The sequence below is a fragment of the Corvus cornix genome, chromosome 14 (genome assembly GCF_000738735.6).
Source record: "Corvus cornix cornix isolate S_Up_H32 chromosome 14, ASM73873v5, whole genome shotgun sequence".
NCBI classification, from domain to species: Eukaryota; Metazoa; Chordata; class Aves; order Passeriformes; family Corvidae; genus Corvus; species Corvus cornix.
The window spans coordinates 2,192,809-2,209,828 of NC_046344.1; the positions used below are offsets into that span (position 1 = coordinate 2,192,809).

General features: G+C 39.9%; 2 protein-coding genes across 2 annotated transcripts; one reads left to right on the forward strand and one right to left on the reverse strand.

Moving 5' to 3' along the window:
• The first annotated feature begins 14 nt into the window (after nt 1-14).
• EIF2AK1 (eukaryotic translation initiation factor 2 alpha kinase 1) lies at nt 15-13,140 on the forward strand. Its single transcript, XM_039560442.1, is given in 16 exon segments — nt 15-364; nt 366-405; nt 821-979; nt 2,193-2,329; nt 3,026-3,057; nt 3,524-3,623; nt 4,321-4,401; nt 4,803-4,902; nt 5,976-6,027; nt 6,323-6,710; nt 7,804-7,915; nt 9,435-9,541; nt 11,528-11,663; nt 11,775-11,854; nt 12,228-12,461; nt 12,929-13,140. Coding segments are annotated over 16 exon segments (1,929 nt in total). The 5' UTR covers nt 15-316; the 3' UTR covers nt 13,052-13,140.
• Nucleotides 13,141-13,318: 178 nt separating this feature from the next.
• AIMP2 (aminoacyl tRNA synthetase complex interacting multifunctional protein 2) lies at nt 13,319-16,996 on the reverse strand. Its single transcript, XM_039560444.1, has 4 exons — nt 16,824-16,996; nt 15,061-15,267; nt 14,320-14,551; nt 13,319-13,843 (listed from the first exon to the last, which is right to left on the reverse strand). The coding sequence occupies exons 1-4, from the start codon at nt 16,953-16,955 to the stop codon at nt 13,458-13,460; spliced, it is 957 nt and encodes a 318-aa protein (XP_039416378.1). The 5' UTR covers nt 16,956-16,996; the 3' UTR covers nt 13,319-13,457.
• Nucleotides 16,997-17,020: the final 24 nt, after the last annotated feature.

Genomic DNA, 17,020 nt, shown 5'->3' on the forward strand with positions numbered 1-17,020 from the left:
GGAGCCGCTAGAGGGGGCTCGGCGACCCCCCGGTCCGGGCGCGGGGCTCACTCGGGCTGCGGGCGGTGTCGGTCCCCGTGCGGAGGGGAGGGGACGCTCCGCTCCCCGCCGCAGACCTTCGGTATAAGCTCCTGCCTGCCCGTCCCCGCCTCCCGGGCCGAAGGTTCCCCTCTCGGGTTTATCCGTCCGGTTCATGTTTTATCGCTCCGCGCTCAAAGAGAGGCCATAAACGCTGGCCCGGCCCCCAGAGCCGCCCACAGGGAGGCGGGCGGGCCCCGCCGGCCGCAGCGGAGGGGACCCGGGCCCCGGCACCAGCATGTGGGGGGGCAGGAGGGCTGCGGCCCTTCGGGCGCCGCCGCCCGCCCATCGAGTACCCTGAGGAGAGCCCGGAGCCGCGCTTTGACGGTAAGCAGGGCAGCCATGTGGGCGACCGGGGAAGTCGCCCCTTTCCCCGGCTGGCAGGGAGGGAAGGAAGGTAGAACCGCCGCCTTCCTCTTCCCGTCCTTCCCCACCGCTCTGAGGTAGCGGTGACCGCGGGGGTGATGCAAGAGCGGGCAGGCCCCTCAAGCAGTGCCCTGGCCCTGAGGCCGCCGTGGGAGCTCCCCCTGCCTCGGGCACGAGGCGCCTCGGCCTCCCCGGGTAGCTGCTTTCCGTGTACACTTAAAAAAATTAATTAGGTTCTTAATTAGCGTCTTAAGCTACTCGCTCAGTGGCAGCTCGGGTGCTGCCTCTGTGAGCCTGGGTCGTACATAGTTTTGATGTTTAGGTAAATAGGTGTGAACTGAGACCTCAGTTCATTCGTCTAACTGTCCTGTTTCAGAATCGGATGTGCCGGCCGAGCTGCGAGTTGCAAACGGGTCGCAAAAATTTGTGAAGTTCACTTCGACCATCCAAAACCAGCTGCTGCTCGTTTCACTGCTGGAGCATCTCTGCCACATGTACACGCACAACCCCGTTCACTCCAGGTGTTTGTTCCGAAGTTAGTAAGAGGAGTTCATTCCTGTCTCTTAACCTGCCTTACTGCAATACGTACCAGACCCTTCTGTGCAGAGTTACAGTGTAATATCAATACAAAGCTGTAGGTTTCATCCTGCTGGGACAAGAATGATTCTCTGAAGAGGATGAATACCTTGAATCAACTAAATTGGCAATGACAACTTGTCTTATTCTTGAAAACAGTAACAGAATATTGCTGTAGATGTAAGAATCAGACAGTTCTGTTCCAGCTAGATCCTGTGAGTTGCATCATGAGAAGGGCAGCAGGGTAAATTATGTAACTGTTAAATGTGATCTAAAAATGCAGGTAGAAGAGGAATTTAATAAAATATTTATCAAGAAATAGTTGTAGTAGAGTCTTCACTAAATATTTCAAAATTCTGCGAAAATCTGAGTAAATACCTTCATAAGACATTTATTTTGCCATAAAGTCATTCAGGGAGTTTGCATTTTTAAGTGTGAAGTGTTACTTTTAAAATGCCTTTTTGGTATGTGACTTATCATGGGTATTTCATTCATTTAGGCATATACTGAGTGCATTTAAAAATGCATGTCCAAGGGGTTTGTCCTTACTTTACATGACTGTAGACAATAAAATCTAATGTGTTGTTCATAGCTAAAATTTATGCCATTTATAACAACACAGTGGCACCCATCTCCAGCATTTTTTAGGTTTTGTTTGCCTCAGTTGTTTTACTGCAACTGAGAGAGACGAGGTGCTTGGGGAGGTGGTGGAAGGGAGTGACTTCATTCTTTATTATGAGTATGTGCACAAGTGTGTGGGTTTGCAGGGGAATTAAAAAATCTTGACATGACCACTTTTAATTCTAATTGCAAACCTGCTTTGAATTTTTCTTTTCACTGATCAAAATAAGTCCAAAGGTGAAATGTAAGTGGATGGGCAGATGGTTGTATGATTCATCTGCTGAGATGAGGAAGAAGAGGAGATGCAGTTGTGACGCTGAAGGGCATGGCAAATAACTATTATGCAAAGGGATTCCCATAGAGCAGCTCTGGTTTGGATTTAATTAGTTTTTATTGCTAAGAGTACAGGAACAGCATTAGAGTAGGAGGGATTGTTGAGTTTTTCAGACACGTTATCTTTCAAATAAGATTTCTTGTTTAAAAACTTTGCATGGTCTTATTGGCTGGCTTTATTTAATGTTTCTCTGACCTTTCTCTGTTCCTTTGTGCAGTTCTTCGTCAGGCTTTCACAAGAACAGGCTTGCTCTCCCCTTTTGCCTTCTGTGATGAATTTAGTACTGTAAGACTGCAGCACAACAGAGCCATTGCTGAACTGATGAAAGCAGCTAATCAACAAATACTTAACGGAGTAAGCTTTGTTACATGTCTTTGGCAACCTCTGCAGTAAGGAGCTTTTGTTTGGGGAGTTCTTTTATTGTTGGATTGGGTCTTTTTAATAGTTATACAAAAGAACTTAGCTGTTTGGGATGGCATGCTCTGGTTCTATAGGTGGAAACCAATTTTTGAAGCCATCAATATTTTGTACCTTAATAAATAATAATAATAATAAACCAAGTTAAAATGTTTATAAACAAAGGCAAGGTGGTGTAAGTATTGCTACAGCTTTTTTTGACAGACATCCATTTTCAACTTGAAACTGTTGGTTATGTTAACACCCTCATATTTACATTAGTGGAGGGTGTATTTTGTGTACTTGTGTTTCAGGCTGAATCAGACCCATTTGCTTATCTCACTGCTTGAACTAAGCTAGTTAATTTTGTTTTAAGCACATTTTAGAGCCCTCATTTTATCCTGTTTGCCAGCAGAACTCTAAAAGGGCAGTAATCTCTCCAGCAGAGAGATGTTAACAGATTACCAGTGGGATAATAATACTTTAATTTGGTGAAGCTCTCCGCAGCATGCGAATGCCTGGCTGTAACCTCATTTTCTTCTAAGAAGGAGGTTGCAGTTTCTGGTTTGATTAAGCTGTCCATGCCACTAGCACAGTAGACATGTTATTCTTTTTATATGGCATATTTTTATGTTGGATTTTGTTGTTTCACAGGAGCTTGATAATGGAGAGTCTCATGCAATTGGGTATGTATTCAAGGCATGTACAAATACTAAACTAACTCCTTCCTTAAAGTTCTGTGCTCCACTCTGAATTTAATATATACTGCATATCATATTTTGGCTCTGAAACATAGGAAAAAAGGTAAAAGCTTCTTCAAATTCTCAAAATGTTGTGGTGAAAATTTATTCTTCAGTACAACGCTAGCATTCACTGCCACTGTTCAGGAAAACAAGATTTATCAGGCATCAACGTAAAAGAAGTAAGCTGAATACTTCTGCTAAAACAGAGTATGGATTCGTAGCACATGTGCATGTTCTTGCAGTCTGCTGGTTTTCAGTATTCACTGAAACTCAGGCTGGTACAGTATGGTAATGTCAAGGTACTTCCTTCTTCTTTTCATAACGTGAATAATATTTTTAGAATGTGTACAGCTGTATCTTACTTGTAAGTTGTAATTTAGTTTAATGCAGCCTAACTTTTTTTGATCAGGGAAAAAGAAGTTCTCTTTGAAGCACAGACTTCACGATACTTGAATGAATTTGAAGAGGTTGCAAGGCTAGGAGAAGGAGGATATGGTAAAGTATACAAGGTATTCTTTACCTCACGTTTAAAACGAATCTGTTTGTATCTAGTTTTTGTTTGGAATTTAGAGTTACTGTTTCAGATGTACTATCAAATGGTTTTTGAATAGAAAAGGTGCAAATCTGTACCTTAGAAGAAAGCTGGTGTTTCATTTCAGAATCTGCTCAGTTGTAGTTAGTTTTGCTTGTCAGAAGCAGGATATATCAGATGTTTTACTTTGTGTATTTTGACCCTTTTAAAATGAAAGAAAACTTCTTATTTCACATGTGAAGTATTGTGTTATATTGACTTTGAACAGCCTCAGAACTGATTAGTCTCCACAATCCAATGCTTTAGTTGTGGCTGCTTGAAAAAAAATGAGCCTTAATATGAACATAAACTGTCAACATTGGTTGGAATTGGCTTAATTGTATTAAGGACTTGTAGTGCATGGCCAGCCCAAGGTTCCCCATGAGGTATGTGCCATGTGGAAATGACAAGTGTGGTCTCACATATTTATTGAGGACCTGTTAAGCAGTTATTGGACCTATCAGTATCCCTATCTTAGACAGCAGGGGCCTAATTCCAGTTTCATTCTCTGATGCAGGTGATACTCTATATGAATGGGGTGCAGAAATAAAATTCTAGAAAATAGTGGATTCTAAAGGATTTAATTAATCCAATCACATTAACATCTAATTTTCTCCTATTGCAATTGTTTTCAGGTCAGAAACAAGTTAGATGGTCAGTTCTATGCTATTAAAAAAATTAAAATTAAGAAGGCTACAAGAAGAGATTGCATGAAGGTATTCTTCTTCCTGTGTTTTGTCCCTGTTTTAACACCTTGTTGGCTTTAGCTTATTCTGTTGTAATTTATTAATGTAGCTAATATTTCCTGATATATTAAAAATACTAATACAATTTTTATGCATTCTGAGTTTTTAAAGGTTTGAGCCAATCAATACCTAGTAGAAAAAAGTAAATGAGAGGTATTTAAGTCCATTAAAAGAACCATATTAATTACTTGAACGTGATGCATCTCTGCAACCATGAAAGTCAATTTGTTTTAAAGCTTTCAAATTTTCTCTGTTACTGCAACAATTTTATCTGTTCCTTCTCTGTAAGAAACTTATTTTTTGTTACATTTCGTGTTTCTAAGCATTCAGAATAAAGGACTGTCACACCGTGGGGTTTTTGGTCTTTTTAGGTGCTCCGAGAAGTCAAAGTGCTGGCTGGGCTGCAGCATCCCAATATTGTAGGCTATCACACTGCTTGGATGGAACAAGTTCAAACAGTACATCCAAAAGGAAAGTACAGGTCATTGTGTAATTCTTGCTTGCATCTTGCAACCTCTCTACTATTATTTGAAGGAGAGTATTACTTCTCTGATAAAATAACTAATTTTTTTGTGTATCAGCTACTGTCTGTAACTGTTGAGAATTTATCTTTTTTTGTGTTAATTTTATACCTTCTTCTCGGTTTTTCTCTTCAGTTTCTTTGTTCTCAGCTCTTTCCACACTCTGTCCTTTGGTCCCTTTGTAACCCTAATCCATTGGTCCCTGTCTAGTCCTTTCCTGGAATGCCTTTAGCAGTTAAATCTTTTGATCCTCTCTTAGTGGGAGGTTTGGTTATGCTCTGTATAACTTTATTGCTTTCCAAGTCACTGACTTGATGCCCAGCCAGCCCAAAAACACCAAAGAAAATGCATAAATGCATAGGAAGTTGACTGCAGAGTAAAACAGGCAAAACTTTTTAACCAGTGATCCAGAGAATCTCGAGGGAAGCAATTCTTTAATGCTGGGGGTCCTTCACAAGTATTTAATGGTGGTAATGGAAGTACATAATGAGATCTATAGGTAGGTTCTGTGGTACTTAATGGTTTCCCTTGTGTTACAAGATTGGTGTTTTATATTTGCTTTTGTGTGCTAAAACAGCTTTTTCATATAAAAATGCAATTTTGATGACAATTATTTCCAAGATATCAAGTGTCTTCAAAACAGCAGCAGTGTGATGTGAAGGGTGGTGCCTTTTGGAGTTGCTTCTTTAACTGTGTGTTATTTTATACATTGTAAACCCTTACTTTGAACAGGCCGACTTCTGAAAGATGAAGTCTAAGTAAATATCTAAGAGAGCCCAGTTAGTGACTTTGTAAAACATATATTTTCTTTCCATTTAAAGAAAATTAAATACATATTAGGGTAGCTTCTTAGGAAACTTAACAAGCCTCTTTTGCAGCAGCAGAAATAGAGGTCATCTAGAGCTATGCATAGGTAACAAAGTTAAATTCAGTGAGGTGCTGTAGCTTAAATGCTGAATTTAGTAAATATGTGCATGCATTCTTTGTTTTATAAAATACCATATTTATCTTTTCATCCAGCAGGTAAAACAATAATGGAGTTGCAGCCATTATCTTTGGAGCAAGAGAGCAGCAAGTGAGTATTACAAATCTCAGCGTCAACGTATATTTGACTTTAGCTTCAGGTGTGTATCTGAGACATTGCTGTCTGGGACAGCTGTCCGAAATCCCTGCTGGGAGAAAGCATTAAAACAGCTGGAGCCTGCACTGACAGTTACGTAATCCTGCAGTTTTGTGTGGGGAAGCAGCTAAACTCTTCCTTGGGAGTGCTTTTTGCAACTGGGGGGAAAAAATAATCAGTATGGTGTATCACAAAGAGATGGTGTGAAACTGTGTACTTACTTGGATTTCTCTCCCTTTATTATTTTCAGTGATCACTGTCACATCCAGAGCGTGGAAAGTGATAGTTCAATTATCTTTGCTGACCTTACCTCACAAGAAAAGAAGTCTTGTGACAGTACCAATCTTAAAAATCTGGGTGGAGAATCAGTGCAGAATATGGATGTAAGGAATGACTTTACAAACAGCAATAGCAAAGAGTGTGTGAAACCAAATAAATGTGAATTATCCATAGAACTACAAGAAGACTTTGTACATAATGTTAACAGTTTGTCAACTGATGTGGAAAATCATTCAACACGGGGACGTCATTCCAGTCTGGATCAAGATGCTAGCACTGAAAGCCAGTCCAGCTCTGAAAGTAAGTCCTACTCTGAAGAATGCTCCAAAAACGAGGTAGCACTCTGTGGAGAGTTTGAGGTAAATACAATTCTCTTTAAGTATCCTTAACTGCTGTCTAATTTTGTGTTGTTTTAAAAGTAGTTCAGTAGACAGGAAAAGAATGATTCATAACAATAAATTTAAAAGGATTAAATGACTGCAAGTAGAGCCAAAAGTTCAGACAATTTTTACTTAAGTGGGTAACATCATTACAAGGAATGTAATGACCAGAGGAGCTGGCAAAGCACAGCATCTGTGAGGAACTTCCCATGTGTTTGGCACCTTGAGTCCTTTCAAAGTACCTGTATGAATAAAAAGTGCTACTGCTGCATAAAACGGCCCCATCAAACCTGAAAACATTTAGCTATCAGTAATGATGGCTAAAGCAGCTGTTATTGGTAAAAGTGTCTTGGTCTGTCCTGTGGTGCCCATGCAGTGTAGGAGCACATGGGAAAAAGATAAAAAGCAGATTTGAGCAGGGAATCACTTGTGCTTCTAAAACCTTGTTAGCATTCATACCATACCACTGATATGTTTTGTATAACACAGCCACCTCTGGAATGCTTCAAGCTTTTGCTATCACTTGGAGCTCCCTCTTGCAAGAAACCCAGTTTTAAAGGTGTCTGCTTGAGTTGTCCAAGTTATCAGATGAACTGGTACATTATCAGAAACTGAGATACATATTCATGGTAATAAATCAAACAGTTGGACTCAAAGATCTTTTCCAGCCTAAACAATTCTGTGATTCCATAAAATTCCATGTCAAGAAATTGTTTTTTTTTTTTCTATTTTATATTAATTACACTGGAATAAATGTCTGTTTAGTATGTCCAGAAGGTTTCAAACTCTACTTTGAATATTAAAGTATGTATCTGGCAGTTTTGTTAGCATTTATCATGTAAAAACTGTTAAAATTTGAGAAACAAGCAAAAAACATCCTGAAACTAGATAGTATTGTTGCATCTGCTTCTTGAGTGCAGTAGGTTACTAATACTATACTTGATGTCCTTTTGGCACCTGTTTTTGGAGGGGTTTTTTGTTTAATAAATTTTGGGTTTATTTAGAGAAAATAACTAAGGAAATACTGTTCATATTACTATGGCAAAATTATGGACCATTATTTTTCTTTTAGGTGGAGTATCATTTGATGCTTCATATACAAATGCAGTTGTGTGAAATATCCTTGTGGGATTGGATTGTTGACCGTAATAAAAGATGCAACAAGAGATCAGAGGACACTTCAAGTAAGATTCATCACTATCTTATTCATTGTAAAGCAAATAATTTTTTTTTTTTGTGATTTGAAGTGCAGTTGTCTACTTTTATTTTACTTTAGCAGCTTATAATACAGATCTTCATTAAATTCTTTATTCACTTTATCAAATAGCAGCTTGTATTGAATTTTTGTACGATAGATGTTGGTAAAAGAATTGAAATTCTTCAGTTTTAGACAGCTCTTCAAAAAAGAATGACTGAATGCCTGAGGCATAGTTGTTACCAGGGGAGATCAGTGTCTGGGCAATACTCCTTATTTGGAATTGAGTTTTTTATTGACAGAATCTGCTGCTTCTCAGAAAGTGGTTAAAGGCAAATTTATCTGCTGTGGAAAATACAAATACATCATTTGATCCAGACAGGTTACAACAAACTTAAAGGTTTGTTCTCAGGAGTCAAAAATCCTATGCAGGCTAATCTGTAGTAGGTCAAAGAATGTAACACTCCCTTTTTCTGAGTGACCAGGGGGTTCTCATGCTCTCATACCAAGCAGTCATCAGTAACTGTTGACATTTGGAGGAACAAGTCTAATGCTCTTAAAGCGTTAGAGACATGTTCCATTCTCTGGGGTGGTTGTATAAAAGCAGCATATGCATATCAGACTGTAAAACAAACTGTGTGATTAATGTTTTATCTTGGTTTTAATCATTATTAAGGTAAATCTGTTCTTCTCTTCATTCATAGAGTCAGGTTTACCAGCAAACTGTCAGCTGACTTCCACTAATCCCTCCTGTAATCATAATCTTGTAGCTTTCTTAAGCTAAAAGATGATGTTCCTGGTCAGGAAATGACAGAATTACTATGGCATTTGTGCTTGCAAAATGCTGGTTTCACACATTTTCATGGAAATGGTGAATGTTGTCATAGGTTAGACATGAAGAAACAGAAATCCAAATGTGAGTAAATTGCTAATGTTTAAATGGACAAGATGTGGGTTATTAGAGCAGGAAGACAACGTAGTTTATTAAAATAGTAATGTGGAAAATAGTCAAAACAAGGAGATGCTAAGTTTATTTAGGACCACTACAGCCAGAGGAGATTGAGGGATTCCAGAGGGTAGCACAGCAGCAGCAGGATTAGGAACCAAATAGGAAGAGTGCAAAGCAATACAGACAGCATGTCACTACATAAATTAGTACGATTTTATCTGGAACTGTATTTTTTATGCTAGGTCAGGACTGACATGAAAGTAAAGAGTTTATTAAATTCATAATCAAATAACTATCTGACGGGGTTTGGAAGAATCTTTTCAGGAGAACCTAGGTTCATGTTCCTTCAACTTTCCTTTTTGGAATTTTGATCTTAGTGACTTTTTGCTGATTCAGAAATAATATCTTGAGAGAAGGAAGGGTAAAATCCATATTTAAAATATGCGCATTCTGTTAAAAATTTATTCCACAGCATAAATAAACAGAATTCTACAAGACATACCACCATAAACTTACATAACTCAGTAAAACTAGCTGAAATAAATTAAATTGTTTTAAGGTCCATACCATCTCGTGGATGTTCGCTGGACAACAAAAATTTTCCAGGAGGTAGTAGAAGGAGTTTGCTATATCCACAGCATGGGAGTGATGCATCGAGACATTAAAGTAAGTCCATCAAATTATTACTTGAGGTTGAAGAAAACAAAGACAATTTACATTATGGGAAAATGAAAGCAACTTCATAGTTGCATTTGAGATGACCTGGGCTCTTCAGAATTTAGTTGTTACATATGAAAAATTACATTATCTCCTCTATAGCAGTACCATGCTTGCTTTGCTGTCAGCATAGTAAGTAGTGATTTACACTGACTTACAAGTGGATTTTAAGCTCTGGAAGTGTTTTCTCCTTGGAAGCCATTTTCCTGTCTGAAACAGGCATGGTGAGATTGGTTTTCTTTTGTCTCAGTCTTTCCTTAACCAGGGTAGGAACTTAATTACCTAAAAAAATTTTCTTTTAGGCAAAAATAAGAAAAGCCCCTTGACTACACCTCAGTTTGCTAACTGCATACCAGTTAGATTTTGGAAATATGTTCTAGTTACTTGCTTTAAAAAAAACCCAACCCCCTTTGTTGCAAATAATTGCTGTCTTTCTAGAAGTTGCTGCATCCTCTAAGGAACCAAAATTATAGATGTCATTAGTGACTGAAAGTTTTGGGTTTATTCCTATTAACAGTAATAAAGAGCAGACTTTAAAAAATACCACTTAGAATGATTAGAATAGGATGCCCTTTATATGTTCCCTTGAAGATTTTTGGAACTCTAAGAATACTTTTGACTTCCTGGCTGGCTTGGATTGAAGCACAGGTAGATGAATCTCACTTCTGGTCCACCCCCACCATTAAACTGATAAACCTGAATAGCAAGGAGGTGAATGTGTGTTTTCCTACTTTGCTTCCCACTCAGGTTTTCTGCATCTGATACAGCAGCAGTATGAAGAAATCATGATTATTAAAACTTCACATGTGGAAGCTTGGAAGTACTTGAAGTCACACAATCTTCATTCAGGATTAGTTTTCATTTTCCTGTCAACTGTTTCAGGGTGAACAGGTTTCAGTTTGCCTTCCCATTTAGCATCATCATGGCCTTATTGTCCAAAGTCCTGGTAGTTGTATAAAGAATTCCAGAATTCCACACAGTTACTGCAAACCTGTGTTTGAGCCAGTTCTGATGGTTTTCACCGTATATTCTTCTAATGGTGATTTTGCAGGTATCTTGCAGAGACTGTAATTTCTGTGATAATATTCTAAGTCTTTCAGCATGTGAATTTCTGAGAACAGAAGCCCAGTGGGTGGGTGTCCTGGAGTATGTTTTAACTTCAGTGGATATGAGAAGCCTAGCAACTTGTTCAACAGTGCTGCATCTTTTAAATTTGATCTGCATTGTGGATAGGAAAAGAATGGAGATTGCCCATCTCTTGTTAAACTATTCACATTTCCTTTATACTCTAACAGAAGACCAACTATTTCCTTTCTGCCACCTGAGCAAGCTGGGGTTTTTTTCTAGATACATAATGCTTGCATTTCTCCTCCTTAGTGGTCCTAAAATCAAAATATATGGAAAAAAAACATTTCAGTTTTCTGAGTCAGAGCTCTCAAGTCTGTCATAATTTGGCTTTTTTTTTCATAGCAGCTTCCCAGAACCAAGTAGCATATTGCAGCTGTGCTCATCATACAGAAAAGTCTATTTTGGTTTCTTTATGTCTGGCCCAATGATATTTAGTCATCCTTCCTGCTACATCAGTTGGTCAAATTTACTGTCCACTCTTGACTGTTCCTGTCTACTGTTCTGCAAATTTCCCAGTTTCTGTTGGGGAGAAAAAAGTACTTCATTTTTTCACTAAATCTTGGTTTTTTCAGTTTTGCTTTTCTTCCTTTTTTTCTAGATCCTTGTTCTAGGTCTGTGGTCTTTCGGCCCAAATGGTGTTGCTAACACATGATTTGGTATCAGCAATGACTATTTTTTCTCTCTCACTACTCAAAAAAGTGAAATAATCATCTTATACCTGTGAACTGGATTTTATAGCCTTTGAAACTACTGAAATTACATAATTCTTTATATAGACATGTATTTAAATTGTGTTCTGTCTTGCAGCCTAGGAATATCTTTCTACATGGATCAGATCATCAGGTAAAAATAGGTGACTTCGGATTAGCCTGCAAAGACCTTCTTTGGGATGATGCAGACCAGTGGTTTCAGACAGAAAGGATAAATGGTAAAAGGATAAATGGTAAGAAAAGAAAGTTTAATGGGTTTCAGTGTTTCAGTTTCTATGGTATTAAAATCAGTAAACTGTTACTTGCAAGGGTAACACTTGCTAAATCTCAATTGCCTTTCAAAGGACTGACACATACTTCAGGAGTTGGGACTTGCCTCTATGCCTCACCAGAACAACTGCAGGGATCTCACTATGATTTCAAGGTAGAGAACTTTGTTTTGTTCCTTCTTTTCTCTATTAACACATGGTAGATAATAGGAATAAATCAAGCCTTTCAATGGGCAAATACATATTTGATAAATACATAAATATTCCTCCTACTGTCACTCCTAATGTTTTTGTTGAAACATGGATTTCAACTTTGCCTTCTCATTTGCTATTAAAGCAAAAATTATTTTTTAATATGTTGAGAATGTAGATAGCTTTGTGTTCCTTTAGTAGTGTCATGATATTCCTCATATCATCATGAAACTTCATTGTTGTTAAACGTTTTCATGTCATGATTTTATGAGAAAGAGAAGCGTACTAAGTTAAAATCACAGTTATCCCAGAACTTTCTCTTCACCCCATCAACAGTCAGACATGTACAGCATGGGTGTTATCCTGCTAGAACTCTTCCAACCATTTGGAACAGAAATGGAAAGAACTGAAGTTCTTACACATTTAAGGACAGGCCAAATTCCTCACACTTTCTACAAGAAATGGCCTACTCAGGCCAAGTATGTGAAACTCCTCACCAGTGCGAGAGCTACAGAACGCCCAACAGCGGCTCAGCTTCGGGACAGCGAACTCTTCCACACCACAGACCAGGTAAGTCATGCCACTGACCCCAACCCTTACAGCATAAAGCAGCACAAAAAGAAAATGCCCTCTGTATCCCTGCCACCATTACATTTGTTTGGCTTTGAACTTAATCACATTCCTCTTAAGACTCTTTTTCTGATTACAGTATTTAGGCCACTCTATTATTTCTGGTGTCTTTGCACTGAGATAGCTGGTCCTTAACTATAGGTAACTTTCTGAAGACTGTACAGGTGAGAGGTATTTTCATAGGTCAGAAAAGATTTCAAAGCTTTTCACCACATCTGCAGATTCTTCTAATCATTTTTCCTTTCCATGCCCCACTGCTTTGTGGATTAACTTGTAGTATCAGGAATGTAGAATAGCTGAGTGCTGCTGCATTGTGTGTGTAGTGGATTGCAAACACAATTCAAGTAGGTCAGTAAGGCTTTATCCTTGCTTAGCTATAAATGAAGTAAACTGACTCTAATTTTCAGGTTATTTCTAACCTTCAAGAGAAGGTGAGACAGCAAGAAGAAGAAATAGAGAAGCTGAGGGAGACAATAAGACAGCTTTCTGAAGAGCAGGATGAACAAACGAGACTAGGCTCTCCTGTTTAGGTACAGGAAGAACTAACTTCTATTGTGTATTAAGTTATATAAAATGTTTCATTTTTTTTTTTTTACATAAAATATTTCAATGCATTTTCTTTCTGCTGTCTGTTCTTAAAAGGTATCTTGACCAAAGGCTCCTGAGAAAGGAATCATGTTGCAGTGGAAAAATTAAGAGCACAGCTTGTATTTACATAGGATTAATTTCCATACCTTTGCCATTGAACAAATACATGTTACACAAGAGTTAAAAAAAAAGGAAGGTCACACCCAAAAGGCAGCTGTAATGCTTTTATTAATTTAGGATCCTGTCCAACTGTAGTAGCTAAAATACATCTCAGAAAGGACTCAAACATTACAGCAGGCATGAGGTGGAGTAAGATTAAAACAACATCACTGTGCAGAGAGTACAGGCTCACTTGAGGAGCTTCATCACAGAGCTGAAAGGTGCCAGATTCTCACAGGACTTCATCCACTTCTGCACGTTGGCCGGGGCAGTGTTGGCAGCGCCCGTCTGCCGCAGCGCGCACCACGCCACCACATCGGCCACCGTCAGTTCATTGCCCACCAGCCACGAGCTCTTGCCCAGGGCAGCGTTCATGGAGCGCACCACTGCTCCTCTCTCCTTGCTGCTGCCTTCTTTCAGCTGGAAGATGGCTGTGTCCACCCAGCTGTCAATCAGAGTTGACGTAACTGCATTGTACTTCTGGCCAAACAGGGAAAAGAGAAATCGAGCGATGTTCCCCTCTCCTTCTATAGGGCACATGGTTTGAATGCTAAACTTCATCTGGGGTTTGGGAACTGAAATTAACAGGAAAAAAAAGTGAATACAACATAGTAAAGAAATGAACTAGAACATGATGCACATTTGTGATGCCAGCACCACTGTTAACATCATTAACCCAATGAGCAGTTTTCAGTCTTCTGGGATAAAGAGATTGCTTTTTGAAAACATCAGCCAAAACTCCCCCATAATTTCTCTTCTAGCTACCTTATTTGTAGAAACTGAAAAACACTTCTATTAGAAAAAAATCCTGAAGGTACAAGCAGCTCTGTCAATGTCATGTGTATTTTAACAGCAGTAACTACAAACAAGAATCTTCCTCTTCTGGCCCAGCATGGTTCACAGCTATGAAAAGAGAACAAACATGTTACCTGCTTCTTCATATCCACCATGTCTCAGCACAGGGATACCAAGGCAGCTGTTGGCAAGGGTTTAGCACAAGTTTCATTTTCTCACCTATTGTAAAATATTGATCTACAGCTTTCATTCTTACCATCCTTCCAAATCAGAGTAAAGCCCAGCTGATACTCATGACGTGGCTGCTTCTTAGTCTGCTCTCCAAAGCATTTCAAGAGGTTTTCTGGCACACTTTTCACTGATGAATGTGTGTGAACAGCTGATAATATTTTGTAGCGTTCACAAAGCAGACTGTGTATCACTAACAGTGACAGTGGAGGTAGAGAAGGATTTGCATTGATGACAACATCTTTGAGGGCACCATAATCCTGAATGGAAAGTAAAACATTCAGCAGTTAAGACACATTCCAGATCATACTCGTAAGTATTGCTTTTATTTGACACCAAAATGTACAGTCCTGGATGTGTACATCTGAAATTCTAATGACATTCAAGTAAATCATTCAAGCTTGGATATTTAAAACTCGTTTAAACCTTCGAACATCTTCCTTCCTCAACACATAATTCAAGGACATGAGTGAGGTAAATTCTACTCCCAAGCTGAAGCCAATGTCAAAGTTTCCAGTTTAGTAACAAACAAGAAACCAACTTGTAATTTCAAGATCAACTATTCTAGCTTGAAATTCTATCCAAATGAGCATATATAGTACTAGTATTTATAAATGTTTGTATCTATAATCTGCATGGCCAAAAGGAAATGGTAATTGTAGGTTGTATATTGAGTTCTGAGTATCCCAGGTTTTAATGCTCTCCTTCCAACCCTGAAAACTGAACATTAAGAAAGTATCTACCAATGTACCTACTCAACTAGACTTACCTTTCCAAGCATCAGATCTAAATCTGCTCCATTTGTTGTCAAAGGAGAAAATTCATCAGTTTGAATGATATTTGTTACATCAAAGTCAGCATCTGGGGTTTGTATCATCTTGGAGAGCCCATCCACAGCACTCTTCAGTTCATACAAGCGCTTTAGAATCTCTTCCTGGCGGGATTCAAGTGCTTGAAGTGATGGGTCAGCCTCTTCCTATAGGACAGAAAAAACCAAGGCCACGTAAACGTTCACTCAGCTCAGTGTCAAAAGAGTCCACAGCTCCCTTGAAATTAAGTTTTGAAAGACTAAACACATTCAAATACCCAGACCATTGTGAATGTCATGGGCTTATGTCTATCAGTTGTCTGTTGTGTGGTGAAGTGACGTATTTAATAAATTCCTGAAATCTTCCTGCTTAGTATATTTTTAAAACCACTTGTTACAGCAAACTCTGTAACATAGTCAAAATCAGACAGAGCTGGCAGTGAAGTGCGGAATGATGACTGAAAAGTCAAAGACAACTTGTCAGGTTCTTTTCAGCCCAGAAGAGCAGATGGGGAGGTTTGTGCTACAGCAGCCAAACAAGGAAACTTTTTGACTAATCAGGTAGTTAATAAAAGTAAAAAACCCTGTAGGTTTAGATGGATGGTGTATCATCTGGATTCAGTCTTTGTTTCAGAGAATATAAATTATAGAGGAAAAAAAAGACCATGGGCTTTGTTACGTTAATACCAATGCAGCTTTTTATCTCAATTACCTTACAAGCATCTCATCTTACAATCTCTTTTAAAAGAAGATGAAAAATATATTCCTGTGGCAGGTTTTACGTCTACAAACTTACAATAACGTTAAAGAAAAATCTTCAAATAGCTTATTTCTAAGCATCCTGAAGGAGGATTAACAAAACCCAAACTATCATGGATGAAGACATAGACAAGGTATCAAAGTAAAATCTTTATACCCACTTAACACAATATGCTCAAAGACAAGAAAAGGAAAGACTCCTTAAGTGATCATTATTTAGTTAGTACACAAGTCCATACTTTGCAATGGGAAGGCATTTAGTTAGCACTCCTGTTAGGTTCTGCCCCGAAGTTACTCCTATTCAGTACCTCCACCATCAGCCTGGGTGAGGGCACAGCAAATCCCTGATGGCATCAAGCCTGAACTGGCCACAGGCAGCCTTTGAGAATTCCATGCATTTCTGGCACCGGAGAGAGGCTGCTCAACTAGACCTACGTAACACAGCATTTTACATTTTTGTCTTATTTAAGGCAAAAGAAACTGAAACTAGAAATAGAGGGTGTGTAGCTGGCTAAAACCCGAGCTGAGCCAGCAGAGCGATGATGCAGCAGGACGGAACGAGGCCTGCTGGGCACTCATGGACTGCCAGGCTGGCAGGGAGCTCGGCACGGCCATTCAAACATAAAAACCGCGACAGCGATACACGCGAGAGCCCAGAAAAGTCAAAAAGGGAACTACTGAAGGCTTTAAAAACATTACGGAGAAATTCCTGAAAACGTTGGTTTTATTTAACCCTCCGACGAGCCGCTTACGGCGAGGCGGAGCCAGGGCCCCTCCTGCGGGCTGAGGCGGTGGGACTCGGCTCCGTGAGCTCTCCGGCAACGGAGGCTCCGCCCGGTCCCTAACCGGAGCTGGGGCTGCCACCAGAGAGAACCCCGGCCCGGCGGCCGCGTGGCTGACACCGCCAGGGCGAGCACCGCGGGCCGCGGCCTGAGCAGGTCCTTCCGCCCACCCCTCGCCCCTACCTGCGGCGGTGTCGGCGGCGTGGCGGTGTCGGCGGCGCGATGCAGGTTGGGCACGGGGTACATGCAGGTGGGCAGGTGCCCCGGCAACACCCCCGCGCTGTGCAGCGGCCGGACCTTGTACATCGCGGGCATGGCGGCTCCCGCCCCGCCGCGCACCCGCGCCGCCACCACCGGCCCGCCCACCCCTCCGCCCATTG

Coding starts and splice junctions, on each gene's coding strand:
- AIMP2 (XM_039560444.1), bottom strand. CDS start 16,955: ATGCCCGCGATGTACAAGGTCCGGCCGCTGCACAGCGCGGGGGTGTTG. Junction 14,552..15,060: donor TAGATCTGATGCTTGGAAAG/GTAAGTCTAGTT, acceptor CTTTCCATTCAG/GATTATGGTGCCCTCAAAGA. Junction 13,844..14,319: donor TACTCTGATTTGGAAGGATG/GTAAGAATGAAA, acceptor TGTTAATTTCAG/TTCCCAAACCCCAGATGAAG.